Raw genomic sequence first — 16,777 nt, forward strand, 5'->3', positions numbered from 1 at the left:
TTTTGGCTGGGAGGCACTGTGTCTGTAAGAACCAAGTGGCCCTGATACTCAGCTCCTGGTGTGAAGTGCTTTGTAAAGTTTATCTGAATTGAATCAGTAGGGAAGAAGCAGTGTTAATAACACAGAAATGGTTGGCCCTGTTCACCTTAATGGTTAATAAATAAGGTTGCATCATTTATGGCTTCTAGAGTCCAAAAAGGACATCTACACATATTGTTTCCATGAAGACACCATACTTCATCCTTTCCCCAGCCTTGTGAGTTTAGCAGATGACCCTTATTCAGTGGTGAGGATAATGAAACTCAGAGAGGTCAAATACCTTTTCCAAGGTCATGGTGCTATAAGGGGTAGAAACTGGACTACAGCCCAGGTTCCCCGATTCCAAGCTTGTTACGCTGTGGTCAGATGCTAGCAGTTGGGAGTTAGCAGATATAAATAAACTGTATTTTGGCCCATTTGATTGAGATCTCTACCCATGACCTAAATTTGCCTTCTTTTCCATGAAGCATTTCCATTTCCCCTCACCCGTCTTTTTTGAGAATGTAAATTAATCTCTGCTAATTTTGCAGAATAAGCAGGCAGAGTAATACGGTATCACTAGGATAAATGAACTTTCTTCATTTATTAAAAAAAAAAAAAAAAGATTTGTTCCTTACTCTAGTCCCTATGTCTAACTTTCAGTTGTTTCATCTCCAATACTATAATCCTTCTTTAAATCCAAACCCAGCTGAATATCAATACACGGTTACTACGAATGTAGCAAGTATCATTTCACCATGTGTCACTCTCTTCCTACTTAAGAGATTTACTTACTTGGTCAACTTGTGGCTTTTCAATGCTGTGAGAAATTCTCTGACAATCTCAGGACTCTGGTGCCTGCATGGTGTTTTTGATATGTATTTTAACGTCTGGCAAAAAAAGAGAAAAAAGCCAAGCATAAGACAAAGAACTGTGAATGAGAAAAAACGAAGGCAATGGCTGTAATTAAAATTCTAAAATTTTGTTTGTAAAAATCCTGTAGACGCTGGGCATGGTGGCTCACACCTGTAATCCCAGCACTTTGGGAGGCCGAGGTGGCCAAATCACCTGAGGTCAGGAGTTCGACACCAGCCTGGCTACCATGGTGAAACCCCATCTCTACCAAAAATACAAAAAATTAGCTGGGTGTGGAGGTGCACGCCTGTAATCCCAGCTACTAGGGAGGCTGAGGCAGGAGAAACACTTGAATCCAGGAGGCAGAGGTTGCAGTGAACCAAGATCGCACCATGGCACTCCGGCCTGGGTGACAGAGTGAGACTCTGTTTCAAAAAAAAAAGAAAAGAAAACAAAAAAGAAAAAAAAATCCTGTATAAAACAAAAAGGCATTCAGGAGAACCAATCTTTGTGTAACTGGAATTCCTGGAAGAGAAAACCAGTAGCTAGAAGAGGAAGAATAATTAATGAAATTTTAGGAGAAAACTTTTCTGATCTCAAAAAAAAAAAAAACCTCAATCTGACAATTATGTTATGTTTTGAACAATTTTTTTAAAGAGGGGGAACCCAAAGAATAAAATAAATTGCCATGAGTCTACATGGTATATATATGACTGAATAAATAAACGGGTAAGAAGAGACAACTTTTTCTTTTTTTTTTTTTTTGAGATGGAGTCTCGCTCTGTAGCCCAGGCTGGAGTGCAGTGGCACGATCTCGGCTCACTGCAAGCTCCACCTCCTGGGTTCACGCCATTCTCCTGCTTCAGCCTCCCAAGTAGCTGGGACTACAGTCGCCCGCCACCATGCCCGGCTAATTTCTTTTTGTATTTTTAGTAGAGATGAGGTTTCACCATGTTAGCCAGGATGGTCTCGATCTCCTGACCTCGTGATCCACCCGCCTCGGCCTCAGAAAGTGCTGGGATTACAAGCATGAGCCACCGCACCCGGCCAAGAATGAGAAAAATTTTTAAATCACTCTCAGGCAATTGTACCATAGTCATAACTACTGCAGGAAAGACCCACCAATAAATGCTAAAATTGATGGTTAAAAGCGTAAGCAAAGGGTAGGCTGTTTTCCTAGCCGCAAAGCATCTCCCACAAAATATCTTTTAATTACTGTGGTGGTTTTAACATACATCCACAAATTCTTTGATATCCCTCCCTTCAAGAGGTGGAGCTTAATCCCCCCGCCCCCCTTCCCCTTGAATATGGACTGAACTTGGTGAATCCTTTCATCTTTTTTATTTATTTATTTATTTATTTGAGACGGAGTCTTGCTCTGTTGCCCAGGCTGGAGTACAGTGGCGCAATCTCGGCTCACTGCAAGCTCCACCTCCCGTGTTCACGCCATTCTCCTGCCTCAGCCTCTCTGAGTAGCTGGGATTACAGGCGCCCGCCACCACGCCCGGCTAATTTTTTGTATTTTTTTTTTTTTTAGTAGAGACAGGGTTTCACCGTGGTCTCGATCTCCTGACCTTGTGATCTGCCTGCCTCGGCCTCCCAAAGTGCTGGGATTACAAGCGTGAGCCACCATGCCCGGCCAAATCCTTTCTAACATAATGTGGAAATGAAGAAACAGTAGCTTTACAGTGGAGAAACCAGGCAGATACCATCTTAAGCAAATGACCAAAGTTAACAACATCACCCATAAGAAACATCGATATCATGTACCCCCAGAAATCATGACACGAGAAGGGGAGACTACCTCTGTGGTACTCTTCCTCAAAAGCCATAGGTTCTGTGTAATCATAATAAAACATCAGACAATCACAAATCAACAGACATTCTACAAAATACTTGACGAGCCTTTGGAAGTGTCACGGTCATGGAAGATAAAGGAAGAGTAAGGATACAGATTGAATCACATTATGGGGACATGTTAACTAAATACAAAATGGTATCCTGAACTGAATCCTGGAACCCAGAAGACAGCAATGGGAAAACAGGGTATTCAAATAAAATTTAAGCTTAGCTTAATAGTATGTACCAATGTTAATTTCTTGGTTTTGATCACTGTACTGTGGTTATGTAAGATATTAACATCAGAGAAAACTATGGGAAGGGTACATGAGAACTCCCAGCACTGTCTCTACAACTTTTATGTAAGAGAAAAATGGCTGGGCACGGTGGCTCACGCCTGTAATCCCAGCACTTTCTTTACGTTTATGTAATGTAAGAGAAAAATGGCTGGGCATGGTGGCTGACGCCTGTAATCCCAGCACTTTGGGAGCCAGAGGTGGGCGGATCACATGAGGTCGGGAACCAGAAACTCTGTCTCTACTAAAAATACAAAATTAGCCAGGCGAGGTGGTGCATGGCTGTAATCCCAGCTACGCGGGAGGCTGAGGCAGGAGAATCGCTTGAACCCGGGAGCCAGAGGTTGCGGTGAGCTGAGGTTGCGCCATTGCACTCCAGCCTGGGCAACAAGAGTGAGAATCTGTCTCAAAAAAAAAAAAAAAAAAGAAAAGAAAAATGATTTCAAAATAAAAAGGTTTTTCTTTTTTTTCTTTGATTTGCAATGGTGTGATGCTTTCTCATGATTACACAGATTTTGTGGCTTTTGAGGAAGAATATAGATATAATTTCGGAGGAATTATAATTACTTATTTTGGAAGGAATCTCAAACTTGAAAAATAATAGCCTTAAGCGTGTAAGTTCCCAGCACTTTGGGATGCTGCAGTGGGAAGATCCCTTAAGCCCAGGAGTTGGAGAACAGCCTGGACAACAACAACAAAAAATAGCCAGGCATGGCCGTGGATGCCCATAGTCCCAGCTACTTGGGAAGCTAAGCTGGGAGCATCACTTGAGCCTAGGAGGTTGAAGCTGCAGTGAGCTGTGCTCCCCTTTCAAGGAGAAGTGAGGGCAATCTTTACACTATTCCTTCTAACTTTGTAGCTGGCTAAACTCTAAACTTGACCAAACTCCTCTCACTTTTATAAACAGAATAAAAATCAGGTTAGAGTAGGCTGGGTGCAGTGGCTCATGCCTGTAATCCCAGCAGTTTGGGAGGTCTAGGCGGGCGGATCACGAGGTCAGGAGATCGAGACCATCCTGGCTAACATGGTGAAACCCCGTCTCTACTAAAAATACAAAAAATCAGCCGGGCGTGGCGGAGGGCACCTGCAGTCCCAGCTACTCGGGAGGCTGAGGCAGAAGAATGGCATGAACCCAGGAGGCGGAGCTTGCAGTGAGTGAAGATCACGCCACTGCACTCCAGCCTGGGCGACAGAGCGAGACTCCGTGTCAAAAAACAAACAAACAAACAAAAATCAGGTTAGAATAAAACTATTCAGATCATATAAAAAGTGATCTTGATTTCAGCTGCCAGTCATTGGGAGAATAAACCCCCCTCCCTCAATGGTACTTTAGGTAGGTCTACCAGAAGCCCAGCCTTACTTCATAGGTGATAGTGTTCAAGTTCTGTTGCCCAGAGCTGTGTTTATTCTTTCCACTTTCTTTACGCTGCTCTTTCAGATCAGTTAGTAACTGAAACACCTAGGAGGAGATACAAAAAAGACATTTATGAATAAATTTGAGAAATATATCTATCCAAGGTCAGTGGTTTTGAAGGATAAACAGGAAAGTATAGTACTTCCTTTCACCCGCCCATCACCCAGCTTCCAACTCTTGGATTTGAGCAAATATGAGTCCCAGAGGCATATTACATTTTTTAAAAATGTTCTTTTATATAAGCCAAATAATCCAAATTCATTAATTTACTTAAAATATTTCAAATATTTCCTATCAATATGTACATCACTAATCTCCTCTGATCTCAAAAATATACTATTTGAAAGCAGATTTTCTTAAAGCAAATATTTTGTTAAAAAAGAATTCTGGGTCCGGGCATGGTGGCTCACGCCTGTAATCCCAGCACTTACGGAGGCTGAGGTGGGCGGTTCACGAGGTCAGGAGATCAAGACCATCCTGGCTAACACGGTGAAACCCCATCTCTACTAAAAATACAAAAAATTAGCCGGACGTGGTGGCGGCGCCTGTAGTCCCAGCTACTCGGGAGGCTGAAGCAGGAGAATCACTTGAACCCGGGAGGCAGAGGTTGCAGTGAGCCTGGATGGTGCCACTGTACTCCAGCCTGGGTGACAGAGCGAGACTCCATCTGAAAAAAAAAAAAAAAAAAAAAAAAAGAATTCTGCTTCTCTAGTACAAAAATCTAATAATTTCTTCCTGGAAAAGAAAAATTTTGAGGCAAGTGATAAGACAGAGTTTACCCCCCAAAAAAGAAAGGAAAAAATGCTATGGATCTTTAGAAGCAAACTTTCCCACAAGGATAAAACATACATGTATTAGTGCTGGGGGCAGGGGGGAATCTCAGTCTCATTCCTGTTTTAGAGATTCTACCACAGAAGTGAAGAAAATGCAGGCTCACACACCATCACCAGATACAATGCGACCCCTCTCATCTGCTGGTCCTTTCAGAAATAGTGGCATGAGATCAATGAATGCAATGTTTCCCCAACAGGTAAAACACCCAAACACCTAGCAAAGTCCAAACTGGACAAGGAGGCTCCTAAAAGCCAAAGGCTTGGCCAAAAACCATGCAACCATTTCCTTCCTGTTCTAAGCTGCAACCACTTAAGACTGAGCCTTTAAGGAGGAAAGAATATGGCCAACTCTGTTTATTCCACTACCTTCTTTTTTGTGGGGCGGGGGAGGCGATCACCACAAGCGGGGAGGTTTCTTTCTTTTTGCTGTCTTACACTCTGGGAGCTTTTATTTGGGGACACGGTCTCAAAAGCTGTCTCCCAGGCTGGAGTACAGTGGTCATCACTGTAACCTCAAACTCCTGGGCTCAAGCGAACCTCCCCTCTGCCTTCCAAGTAGCTAGGACCATAGTAGGTGTTTGCTACCACGCCCAGCTAATTTATTTATTTATTTATTTATTTATTTATTTATTTAATTTATTTATTTAATTTTTTTTGAGACAGAGTCTTGCTGTCGCCCAGGCTGGAGTGCAGTGGCACAATCTCGGCTCACTGCAGGCTCCACTCCCCGGGTTCATGCCATTCTCCTGCCTCAGCCTCCCCAACAGCTGGGATTACAGGCGCCCGCCACCTCGCCCTGCTAATTTTTTGTATTTTTAATAGAGACAGGCTTTCACCGTGTTAGCCAGGATGTTCTTGATCTGCTGACCTCGTGATCCGCCCGCCTCAGCCTCCCAAAGTACTGGGATTACAGGCGTGAGCCACCGCGCCCAGCCGCTAATTTATTTTTTTAAGAGCTGGGGGTCTTGCTAGGTTTCCCAGGCTGATCTCTAACTCATAGCCTCAAGCAATCTTCTCTCCTTGGCCTTCCGAAGGGCCGAGATTACAGGCGTGAGATACTGCACTTAACCTACTACCTTCTAGACCTCCTGAGTCTTCCTGAGTTTAGACTCTAGCACGTGGAAAATTCACAGTCAAGGTATAAATGGTTCTTTCTACACCTGGAGTGAGCCTATCAGATGGTTTTGCTAGTGCCAAATAGGAAGCAAAAATGCTGGAATATCTCCTCTCTTACCAGCCTTTTTCCTTCTTTTCCTTTCTCCAGCAATCCCACCCTAAGCCCAAAAAATTCTACATTTCTTAATTTCTACTATTCAGAAAGGTGAGTCAACTAAACTCACTGTCTTTTTTTATTTTTTAAGTAGGGATGGGGTTTCACCATGTTGGCCAGGATGGTCTCGATCTCCTGACCTCGTGATCTGCTGGCCTTGGCCTCCCAAAGTGCTGGGATTATGGGCGTGAGCCACCGCGCTCGGCCTAAACTCACTTTCAAAATAAGGATGTTAATACCCATAAGACTATTTGCAATGTACAAAAGCATTATAAATATATAAATATATCAAGGGTGATAATTAGGAAAAATCATAAAAATTTTAATGGGAAATTTTGCAGACAGAAACAGCCTTAAAATAGATGCTTCTATCCTATGACTACATCCCAAATGATGATCTAGAATCTTTGAGATTTAGGGAAGGTTGCCCCCTCTAAATTAAGAGTCTTCCCAGCTTCCCTGAAGTACTATGTATAACGTATCAAGCTTACACTATTCCAAGGTCCACCAGATGTTGCCATGTCTTATTTTAAAGTGGAAAATCCAAATAAATTCAGTCATTTCTTTTTTCTTTCTTTTTTTTTTTTTTTGAGACAGAGCCTTGCTCTATTGCCCAGGCTGGAGTGCATTGGCGCATCTTAGTTCACTGCAACCTCTGCCTCCTGGGTTCAAGTGACCCTCCTGCCTCAGCTGGGATCCGAAGTAGCTGTGACTACAGGCATGTGCCACCACACCCAGCTAATTTTTGTATTTTTAGTAGAGACTGGGTTTCACCATGTTGGCCAGGCTAGTTTTGAACTCCTGACCTCAAGTGATCCACCCGCCTCAGCCTCCCAAAGCGCTGGGATTACAGGCGTGAACCACTGCACCCAGCCTGAATTCAGTCATTTCTAACCAAAATGAATTTAACAATCTCAGGAGCAAAGGGCAAAATATCAGAGAGGAAAATGTAACAGTCCAATTTACCTCATAGTTACTGAGAAGTGCAGAATTGGCATCCTTCCTGAAAAAGAAAAGTAAGCTATCATCAGTCTGGGCTCACACCCCTTTCTGGGTATCAAATTCTGTAAAAGAATTCCTGTCAAGATATAGTAGTCCACTTTTTGAATTTAGGGACTACAACCTAAAATTGAAACTGAGAAACGTCCTAAGTCCAACATTGTTTAGCTAGCTGTGGGCAATTTCAGAGCAGACTTGAGAACAAAGTGCTGTCCCATCCCACAGCCATGTCCTCTCCCCATTACTATCTGCCTCCCATCAGCTATTGACATCTTGGGCAGCCACGTCCTCCTGCTGAATCAACAGAAATGGCCCACTTAACACTAATGTCACCACTGAGAATTCCAGCCATGGTCAAGTATCCTGCCAAATATCCACCATGCTCCCAGGGTGTTCACCACCTACGTCAACTCAACAGGTACAGTCAGGGTGGCAAGCAGTGGCCAAAAGCCTGGTTCCCTGTGTAACAGTTAATCCAGGCAATATGCCATCTTTCCTGAGTGAAGAAACACAACAATGTGACGTATATTAAATCACAATCGATCCACTCCACAATAGCATATCAGAAAGCATTGTTTTCAGCAGTCTGGAGGCAGTGGAGTGTGACAAAGAACATAGTTTTGAAATCAGATTTCGGTTCATGTTCTAGCTCTGCCATTTATGTGCTGTGAGAATTTTAGTTAAGTTAATTACTCCCTAAGTTTTCCTTCTAAAATAAAAATGGGATGAAACTAGTATCTAAAAGTATGGCCTGGATTCTAAATCCAGCTCCTGAGTTCTTTGGCCATGTATATCTGGGCAAGTTACTTAATCTCATTATGCTTACATTTCCTATCTATGAAATGGTAACTACAGTATCAACCTTGTAAGACTGTTCACAGGGTTCACTGGAAACACATAAAGTACCTGGAACATAGTAAGTGCTCAATAAGCACCAACATTATCATTACTACTATCTGTGCAACTACCACTACCACCAGCTCCTCCTACCTCATCAAACTGTTATGATAAAATGAGACAACAAATTTTAAAAGTTTAGAATAGTTCTTGGTACTTGTATTAACATCTCCATAATGGAAGGCTATTATTTGTAAAAGATATTATCTCAGTTAATTCTCACTGAAAACCCTGTGATGTAGGAGCTATTCGTATGATTCCTACTCTATAGAGATAAAGCACAAGACTCAGAAATTAAGTAACTTGCTCAAGGTCACACAGTAAGAAGTCTAAATAAAGTGGAAGGTAACTATGGAACTGTGGGAAATGAGACTGAACTGGATGAATGGAAACTGGTCATGCAGAATCCTAAAAAATCAGGTGGAGGGGTCTGCACTTGACATAATGTGCAAAAGAGACCCCTGTATGTTCTTAAACCAGGAGTGCGGCGAGATGATCCAAATGATGACTCAAGACTTCAAAAGCATGGGCCAGATAGGTGACTTCCCAGTCAATAAATAAAGCAAAACCAACGGTGGTTCACAAAGAGATAGACCTCGGCCTTAGGTCATCAGCACAGTGATGTCAGCACTATAATCAAATCAGCTCTGTGAAGCTTACCAAATGCTACCAGTGATTCAAGCTACAATTTCACAAAAGTGCTGCTTTGCCCAAATGACCACAAACACACTCAAGTCACAAAGAGTATCATATTTGAAAGGAATCTAACACAGGAAAGACAATGCATAATTAGTGCATGTGACAGAGTTCATTTAAAATTGAAAATGACAAATCAAACCACATGTCATCTTTGCCTGCTTAATCAGGAAATCGGCCCACTGGCTTCCTCCTACCATTGCTTGAAATTGAGTTATAACTCCCTGTGCTCTCCAAAATATAAGGCATTAAAACATTCCTTCCTGGAATACTTGACTGGAGAAAAAATATGAATGTTTTTTCTCTTCAGGGCCAATGGATCCATCCCAGGTGCACTGTTACACTTCATTTCCAAATAATGGCCCCTTCTCTGTCATTCAGAATATTCCACGTCGTGGGAAATTTGTCCTTGGCCATTCCAAGTTACTACCCCACTAAACAAGTCAATAGTGTAATGCAAGAATCCAAAGAACACCCTCTGCCTCTTCTAGAACGAATACAAAGGAGGAAAACTCTCTTTCACATAAGTTTTAACGAATCTGCGTTTTGGGATCAAGAGAACCAACTGATGTTTACACAGGTACTCTGTGTAACAGACTCTGGCTGACAGAAGCTGATTTATCCATTGATTTTATCAGGAAGATAAATTTTTTTAAAACCCAGCTAAATATTCACAGAATAAATGCCAATCAATGTATGCTAGGCCTTTCTTTATTTAATAAAATGTCAAGAGGTAACTTATCTACCTTTTATGAAGTCCTAACGAGCTGTATGTATTGGGGAATTTTTTTAAAGGCAGTTTTTATCCTTGAGAACTTACTGTAACCACCACTAAATGACAGGTTGTTGGAAACAGGATATGGTGAAACCAGACAGACATCAACTTAATCCAGTTATCCAATTTCACAGCACCAATCATGTGACACATGAGAAAGACACATCCCTCAGAGCAATCCAGCCCCAAGATGTTTAATTCAAATCTATCCATGAGGATATCATCAGAGAATTCCAAATTGAGGAACAGTCTTCAAAACAACTAGGTTAGATTTAGACTCTTTAAATATCAATGTCATTTGTCACAGTGCCAGTGTCACAAAAAGAAGCTAAGGAAACTTCCAGAGGAAAGGAAATTAAAGAAACATGACAACTAAATGCAATGTGTAGTTCTTCACTGGATCCTGAATTGGGAGGAAAAAGAACACTATTACGGCAACTGAAGGAATGTGAGTTTATATTGCATCTTAATAATAGTAGATTATCAGCGCTAAGTTTCCTGAGTGTGATAAGGTGATTGTAGCTACATACAATGCCCTTTTTCAAGAAGGGGTGAAATGATCTGCTATCTACAACTCTCTAACGGTTCAGTAAAGTAAATGTGTGCACCTGTGTATGGAGAGAAAGCTCATGCCTGTGCAAAAGAAATAAGGGAATGCCAGGCATGGTGGCTCACACCTGTCATCCCAGCTACTCCAGAGGCTGAGACAGGAGGATCGCTTCGGCCCGGAGTTTGAATCCAGCCTGGGCTCAAGTGTCTCTAATCAAAAAAAAGAAAGGAAGGAAGGAAGGAAAGGAGGGAGGAAGGAAGGAAGGGAGGGAGGGAGGGAGGAGAGAGGGAAAAGAAAAAAGAAAAGAGAAAAAGGAAAAGGCAGCAAATATCAGAATCAAAATGTTAACAAGTGGTGACTCTAGGTAACGCGTATACAGGTATTTGGGGCATTCATTTTATTTTTATTTATTTATTTATTTTTGAGAAGGAGTCTCGCTATGTCTCCCAGGCTGGAGTGCAATGGTGTGATCTCGGCTCACTGCAAGCTCCGCCTCCCGGGTTCACGCCATTCTCCTGCGTCAGCCTCCTGAGTAGCTGGGACTACAGGCGCCAGCCACCACGCCTGGCTCATTTTTTTGTAGTTTTTTAGTATAGACAGGGTTTCACCGTGTTAGCCAGGATAGTCTCGATCTCCTGACCTCATGATCCGCCTGCCTCGGCCTCCCAAAATGCTGGGATTACAGGCCTCAGCCACTGCGCCTGGCCCCCCCCCTTTTTTTTTTTTTTTTTGAGACAGAGTTTCGCTCTTGTTGCCCAGGCTGGAGTGCAATGGCATGATCTCAGCTCACCGTAACCTCCACTTCCCGGGTTCAAGCGATTCTCCTGCCTCAACCTCCCAAGTAGCTGGTATTACAGGCATGAGCCACCACACCCTGCTAATTTTGTATTTTTAGTAGAGATGAGGTTTCTCCATGTTGGTCAGGCTGGTCTCGAACTCCTGACCTCAGGTGATCTGACCACTTTGGCCTCCCAAAGTACTGGGATTACAGGCGTGAGCCACCATACCAGGCCTCTAAAAGCTTTTTAGAGCTACTAGAACTTAATAGACACATCTAGCAATTATAAACGTAGAAGCTGTTGATCTCTACAAAGCAGTAACTGTCTGCTCTACAGCTAACATTTTGGTATTATGTAATATATTCACATGCAGTCAGACTTCTAGAAACTGCTTACCTATACAAAACTTCATGTTCTCCTGTAGGACTTAGAATAGTACGCATTTTACGCCAGGCGCAGTGGCTCACGCCTGTAATCCCAGCACTTTGGAAGGCCGAGTCGGGCGCATCACGAGATCAGGAGATCGAGACCATCCTGGCTAACACGGTGAAACCCCGTCTCTACTAAAAATACAAAAAATTAGCCGGGCGTGGTGGCGGGCACCTGTAATCCCAGCTACTCAGGAGGCTGAAGCAGGAGAATGGCGTGAACCTGGGAGGCGGAGCTTACAGTGAGCCGAGATCGGGCCACTGCACTCCAGCCTGGGCAACAGAGCGAGACTCCATCTCAAAAAAAAAAAAGAAAAGAAAAGAAAAAAGAATAGTACTCATTTTATTGACATGTGTTTAAAGCAAATACTCCAAGTGCATTTTAAAGACTGTCTAGAAAAAAGTCCAGGGACTTGTGCACACAGAGGAGAGACCATGTGAGAACACAGCAAGAAGTATGCAATCTGCAAGCTCAGGCAAGAGGCCTCAAAAGAAACCAAACCTGCTACACCTTGATCCAGTCTCCAGAACTGTCAGAAAACAAGTTTTTGCTGTCTAAGCCACCCAGTGTCTGGTGCTTTCTAAAAGCAGCCCTGGCAAATTAACATAGCAATGCTTGAGTAAAAAAAAAAAACAAAACAAAAACCAACTGTCTAAATCTATACTACAGGCAGGCAGTTACTTAATTTCCTTAAGTAATGAATTAGATGACTGAAGCTGACTTTCTATTTGACACTTCTTGTAAAATTTGCTTAAAATGGTGAGTCAATGAAATGGATGTAAACAACTACTTGAGGAAACTGAATTCCAAATAAACAGAACAAAATGATCTCTTGGTGGACTTTCCTTAGAAGCAAACACATACACAAATGGCGCATGCAAACAGTGCCTTTTTTTTTTTTTTTTTTTTGAGATGGAGTCTTGCTCCGTCACCCAGGCTGGAGTGCAGTGGCGCGATCTCAGCTCACTGCAAACTCCGCCACCTGGGTTCATGCCATTCTCCTGCCTCAGCCTCCCAAGTAGCTGGGACTACAGGCACCCACCACCACGCCCGGCTAATTTTTTGTATTTTTAGTAGATATGGGGTTTCACTGTGTTAGCCAGGATGGTCTCGATCTCCTGACCTCGTGTTCCACCCACCTCGGCCTCCCAAAGTGCTGGGATTAGAGGTGTGAGCCACTGCGCCCAGCCAAACAGTGCCTATTAATTGCCATACAGTCAACTCTTACGCAGGCAATGACGAAAAGAATTGCTCAAATTCTCCTATGCCCAACCTATGCTATCAAGTCATGCTCTGAAAACCTAAACTCTGGTACAAGCAAACTGGGCAGCTTCTGAAGTAAATGAACAACTTAACTTGTAGCATTCTCTTGGGAGCTAGCAAATGAGTATCCTCTTTCCAGTCCTGTTACTGGGTTGTTATAGTACCTATTACCCATCTCTTCTAAATATGAGTACTTCCGGCTGTAAAAGGAAAGAAATCCTGACACTACCTCAAAAAGATGGTACAGAGGATAGTGTCTATTTTCCCAATTATATATATTACGTTCAAGAATAAAAGAGTGGACACAAACCTTTCCAGCCATATCAATGATCATTTATAGACAAAGCCAAATAGCAAATACCTTATATATAGAAATACCTAATTTTGCTATATAAATATTTTGCATGGTGGCGCATGCCTGTAGTCCCAGCTAGTCAGGAGGCTCAGGCAGAAGAATCGCTCAAACCCAGGAAGTGGAGATTGCAGTGAGCTGAGATTGCACCACTGCACTCTAGCCTAGGTGATGGAGCGAGACTCCATCTCAAAAACAGAAAAAAAATTGTATGCTTTTACTTGACGAAAATACATTTCCAAGTAATGGTCAAGAAGTTTTTATTTTTAAATTGTCAATCAAATAAAGCATAAATATTCCTCCCCTTTAATAAATTTCTGGGCCAGTGCGGTGGCTCATGCCTGTAATCCCAGCACTTTCGGAGGCCGAGGCAGTAGAATTACCTGAGGTAAGGAGTTCAAGACCAGCCTGGCCAACATGATGAAACTCCATCTCTACTGAAAATACAAAAATTAGCCAGGCAGCTACCCAGGAGGCTCAGGCAGGAGGATTGCTTGAACTTGGGAGGCGGAGGTTGCAGTCAGCTGAGATTGCGCCATTGCACTCCAGCCTGGGTGATAAGAGCGAAACAGCATCTCAAAAAAAAAGAAGAAATTTCAGGTATTATTATTATTATTATTATGTATTAGTTACTTAGTAGATATTTCCTCAATAAGAATTTTAAAAAGTAGCAAAAACTTAGAGGAGTTGTTCATTGTGCCTCCTCCCTTCAGGTTCTGGGAGTGTCTGATAGAGGTACAATATACAGGCATCCCCTGGTATTCATTGGAGATTGGTCCCAGGACCCCCACATACACCAAAATCTGAACATGCTTGTGTCCCAGAGAGCCTTGCAGAACCAGCAGCTAGGAAGCCAGCTCTCCACATACGTGGGTATATTCTCATCCCTCAAATACTGTATTTTCATTCTCTGCTTTTGGTTGCAGATGTGGAACCTGCAGATACGGAGGGCCAACTGCATTTATTTTTTAAAATCTGCATATAAGGAGATCCATGAAGTTCAAGCTCGTGTTGTTCAAGGGTCAACTGTATCTGCAACTCAAGGTTCTGCTAAAGATCCTAAGGAGCAGACTTCCAAAGGTCACGCCTCCTGCTGAAGACCAGGTGAGGACAAGAAGTTAGGCTTCCAGACCTTTCCATTCCAGGGCCCTTCCACTCCCAAATCACATGTCTATCTCAGGAAACCTCATTTTCCCATGAATTACTGGCTGCAAAATTCTTGATTGGTTACAGGAAGTCACTGACTACTTGGCAGAAGTGGACAGGCTGTTACAAGAACAAAATCACTCGACTCAAACCATTTCACTTAGGAAAATCAGAAAATATACACGCCTAGCAACTAGGATGCTAGCTAATGAATTTATACAGTCGGCTCTCCTTAGCCTCAGGTTCCACATCCTTAGATTCAACCAACCTCAAATGAAAAACATGCAAAAAACATTTTTTCTTTCTTTTTCTTTTTTTCTTTTTTTTTTTGAGACAGGGTCTCACTCTATCGCCCAGGCTGGAGCGCAGTGGTGTGATCTTGGCTCACTGCAAGCTCCTCCTCCCGGGTTCACGCCATTCTCCTGCCTCAGCCTACTGAGTAGCTGGGACTACAGGCGCCCGCCACAGCGCCTGGCTAATTTTTTCTATTTTTAGTAGAGAAGGGGTTTCACTGTGTTAGCCAGGATGGTCTCGATCTCCTGACCTCGTGATCCGCCCCCCCCCGCCCCCTCAGCCTCCCAAAGTGCTGGGATTACAGGCATGAGCACCCGGCTGCAAAAAAAATTTTTAAGAAAATGCTACATTGTTGCTGACATGTACTATGTAGTTAGGCCTAGGATGGCTACCTCTGTACTGAACATGGATAGACTGCTTTTTGTCATTATTCCCTAAACAACACAGTACAACTACTATTTACACAGCCTTTACATTGCATCAGATATGACAAGTTGGTTGATAATCAAACAGTTTTTCCTCTGCTCTCACTCGACAACAATCAATACAGAAGACTTCTGTGACCAAATGTGTGGGGATTTCTCTCTACCAATAAGCAAGCAATCAATTCTGCAGCCAACACCAGCTGGGTACCTTCCAATCCAATTCAATTCAGACACTATCTGAAAACAGTGTGAGATTCCACAGGCTGAGGGCTCAGTCCCAGAAGACTGCCCCTACTTCAGACACCAGTCACACAAGCCAGGGCCTCCAGAACTTCTCAACGGCGGGCTTCAAGCTGCAGTTCCCAAGACCTCCTCTTTAGGCTTCATTAATTTGCTAGAATGGCTCACAAAACACCTACTTAGGTTTACTGGCTTATTATAAAGGATATTACCAAGCATACAGATGAAGTGGTGCACAGGGTGAGGGATGGAGAGGGGACGCAGAGCTCTATGCCCTCCCCAGGCATACCACCCTCCAGAAACTTCCACCTATTAGGCTATCCAGAAGTTCTCTTAGGCGTTTTGTAGAGATTTCATTAGAGAGATGATTGAAGCATGGCCAACCTCACAGTAATTGACTGGACAAAGAGTGTGATCTAATACTAAAAGACTGAGTGCAGACACCCAGCAAGGCCCATCCAGATTCTCCTTGGCCTCTCTGGTCTCCTTGGCCCCGCTGGTTCAGGTAATCTTAACAGTCATTTCCGTAGACCAGTGAGGATGAAAGCCCAACAGAATGGTTGAGAGAATGAGGGGCTAATCAGCACTTTCAAGAAGTTTTGTTGGGATGGGCAGCAGAAATGGAGTAAGAGGTGGACATGTATGTGGGGACAGAGGATTTTCTAAAATGAATTCACTAAAGCAGGGTTGTATGCTCACAGGAAATGCTCTAGTAAAGAGCATCTACTAGATGTCTTGGACTAGAGTAAATTATATGAATAGTTTTTTAGGTTGCAGATGAAATCCCATCAGTGGGTTGCAAAATTAATTCAGTGGGTCAATCTTTTTTTTTTTTTTTTTTTTTTAAGACAGAGCCTTACGCTGTCACTCTGGCAGGAGTGTAGTGGCTCGATCTCAGCTTATTGCAGCCTCCTGGGATCAAGTGATCCTCTCATCTCAGCCTCGTAAGTAGCTAAGACTACGGGCATGAACCACCATACCCAGCTAACTTTTTAATTTTTTGTAGAGACAGGGTCTCCCTATGTTGCCCAGGCTGGTCTCCACCTCCCAGGTGCAAGTGATTCTCCTGCCTAAGCTTCCCAAAGTGCTGGGATTGCTGGTGTGAGCCACCACGGTTGGCCCCATTCATCTTAATAAAAAATAGACAATATGAGAGTGTACTCCACACATTATTGTTTCATGAGCGTTTCATTTCAGTTACACAGACCTATTGTGTTTAAAATAAAAAAAAATCGGAAGGGGCCAGGTGAAGTGGCTCACGCCTGCAATCCCAGGACTTTGGGAGTACAAAGCAGGAGGATCACTTGAGCTCAGGAGCTGGAGACCAGCCTGGGCTGTAGTGAGACCCTGCATCTACAAAACTTTTCTAAAAAAATTAGCGGTGAGTGATGGCGTGGGCCTGTAGTC

At 43.1% G+C, this 16,777-nt stretch overlaps 1 protein-coding gene across 2 annotated transcripts in view; it reads right to left on the reverse strand.

Moving 5' to 3' along the window:
* Window positions 1–16,777, reverse strand: part of CRCP (CGRP receptor component) — a 37,610-nt gene that overhangs the window by 19,562 nt on the left and 1,271 nt on the right. Inside the window, exons 2-4 of one of the 2 annotated variants that reach the window (XM_054495123.2) lie at window positions 7,492–7,528; window positions 4,369–4,467; window positions 814–908 (exon numbers count right to left, since the gene is read on the reverse strand). In XM_054495123.2, the coding sequence (XP_054351098.1) occupies window positions 814–908; window positions 4,369–4,467; window positions 7,492–7,528 (231 nt within the window). The remainder of the gene's footprint in view (window positions 1–813; window positions 909–4,368; window positions 4,468–7,491; window positions 7,529–16,777) is intronic. The other variant, XM_054495124.2, reaches the window with a different exon arrangement.

The sequence above is a fragment of the Pongo pygmaeus genome, chromosome 6 (genome assembly GCF_028885625.2).
Source record: "Pongo pygmaeus isolate AG05252 chromosome 6, NHGRI_mPonPyg2-v2.0_pri, whole genome shotgun sequence".
NCBI classification, from domain to species: Eukaryota; Metazoa; Chordata; class Mammalia; order Primates; family Hominidae; genus Pongo; species Pongo pygmaeus.